General features: G+C 39.1%; 1 protein-coding gene across 1 annotated transcript; it reads left to right on the top strand.

Moving 5' to 3' along the window:
• On the top strand, positions 1 to 985 carry LOC132098475 (gastrula zinc finger protein XlCGF8.2DB-like). Its single transcript, XM_059504584.1, has one exon. It carries the CDS (start codon positions 1 to 3, stop codon positions 910 to 912), a length of 912 nt encoding a protein of 303 aa, XP_059360567.1. The 3' UTR covers positions 913 to 985.
• Positions 986 to 1,543: the final 558 nt, after the last annotated feature.

The following is a 1,543-nucleotide window of genomic DNA, read 5'->3' as shown; positions in this document are numbered from 1 at the left end:
ATGGTGCTGAAAGTGGAGAGTCAAGAACTGAATGAGATGAAAGCGAAAGATCAATACAAGAAGCATCATGACTTCATGACTGGAGAGAAATCCACTCATAATGAAAAGACTTTCTCACAAAATAGGGCTCAGAAATCCATATCTAATGATTCTTTCACTTGCCATCAATGTGGAAAAAGTTTCACTCAAAAACAAAATATTAAAGTCCACATGAGAATTCACACTGGAGAAAGGCCTTTCACCTGTCAACATTGTGGACAGAGTTTTACACGTAAAGAAAACCTTAATGCCCACTTGAGAGTTCACACTGGAGAGAAGCCTTATACATGTCAACACTGTGGACAGAGTTTTGCGCATATAGGAAACCGTAATGCCCACATGAGAATTCATACTGGAGAGAAACCTTTTACCTGCAAACTGTGTGGGAAGAGCTTCTCACGGAAAGAATGTCTTAAGATTCACATGAACATTCACATAGGAGAGAAACCATTCGTATGTGGTCAGTGTGGAAAGAGTTTCAGTTGTAAAGTTAACCTTAACCAGCATATGAAGGTTCACTTGAGGGAGAACGGTTTTACATGTCATCATTGTGGAATTAGATTGACAGACAGGAATGATCTTAAGAATCATGTAAATACTCACATCAGAGAGAACCCTTTCATGTGCAATCACTGTGGAAAGACTTGCATAAGCAAGTCAATCCTTGAGATTCACATTAGAGCTCACACTAGAGAGAGGCCTTTCACCTGCCCTCAATGTGGAAAAGGTTTCACACACAAAGGAAACCTTAACATTCACATGAGGCTTCACACTGGAGAGAAGCCTTTCACGTGTCTTCAGTGTAAAAAGTGTTTTACATATCAAAGAGACCTGAAATGTCATTTGCAAACTCATTTTGGAAATAAAATGTAGTGCTCAACAGTGTGGCAAAAGGTTTTAAATATACCAGTTTCAGAAATCACCTGCAGTTTGGAGAAAGACCTATTCATTTTATTCTGTGTAATAATATCGTGCAGATTTTTTCATCACCTATAGATGCACCTTAAAAATCAAAAATTCTAAATTTTTGACTCTATTCGAATACTGTAACAAGTATAAATTATTTCTGTTTTTACAGGTAATGAAAACCCTTTTTTAGTTTTTACAGTATTATCAACATCATGTAGAGTGTAAAGTTTAACTGTTACACATCTAAGCATGCCAGCACGCCAGTGAGCGTGTATTGTCAGGCGTCGTGTTAACTCAGATCTGACAGGATGGCAGAGAGAGGTGTATTGTGGGCCGACCAGGAGACAAAATTATCGATTGTAGTATTTGCATACAAAGGTATTCAGAAAAAAATGAGACCGCACAAAAATAAAGGGCAGAGATGTAGGTATGTGTTTTTGCTCATTCTTAGGTTTTGGACCCAGTCTGTCTCCCTGCACCACAGCTGCTCTCACCAGCACACCACCAAAACTAGCTAATCGGCAGACCTCCTTTCTCTCCGAGGTGCAGTTTTGGGAGTGAGTTGTGTTCTATAGACACATGGACTCCCGCATTT

The sequence above is a fragment of the Carassius carassius genome, chromosome 22, assembly GCF_963082965.1.
Source record: "Carassius carassius chromosome 22, fCarCar2.1, whole genome shotgun sequence".
Classification (NCBI taxonomy): domain Eukaryota; kingdom Metazoa; phylum Chordata; class Actinopteri; order Cypriniformes; family Cyprinidae; genus Carassius; species Carassius carassius.
This window is presented reverse-complemented; position numbering and strand designations above follow the sequence as displayed.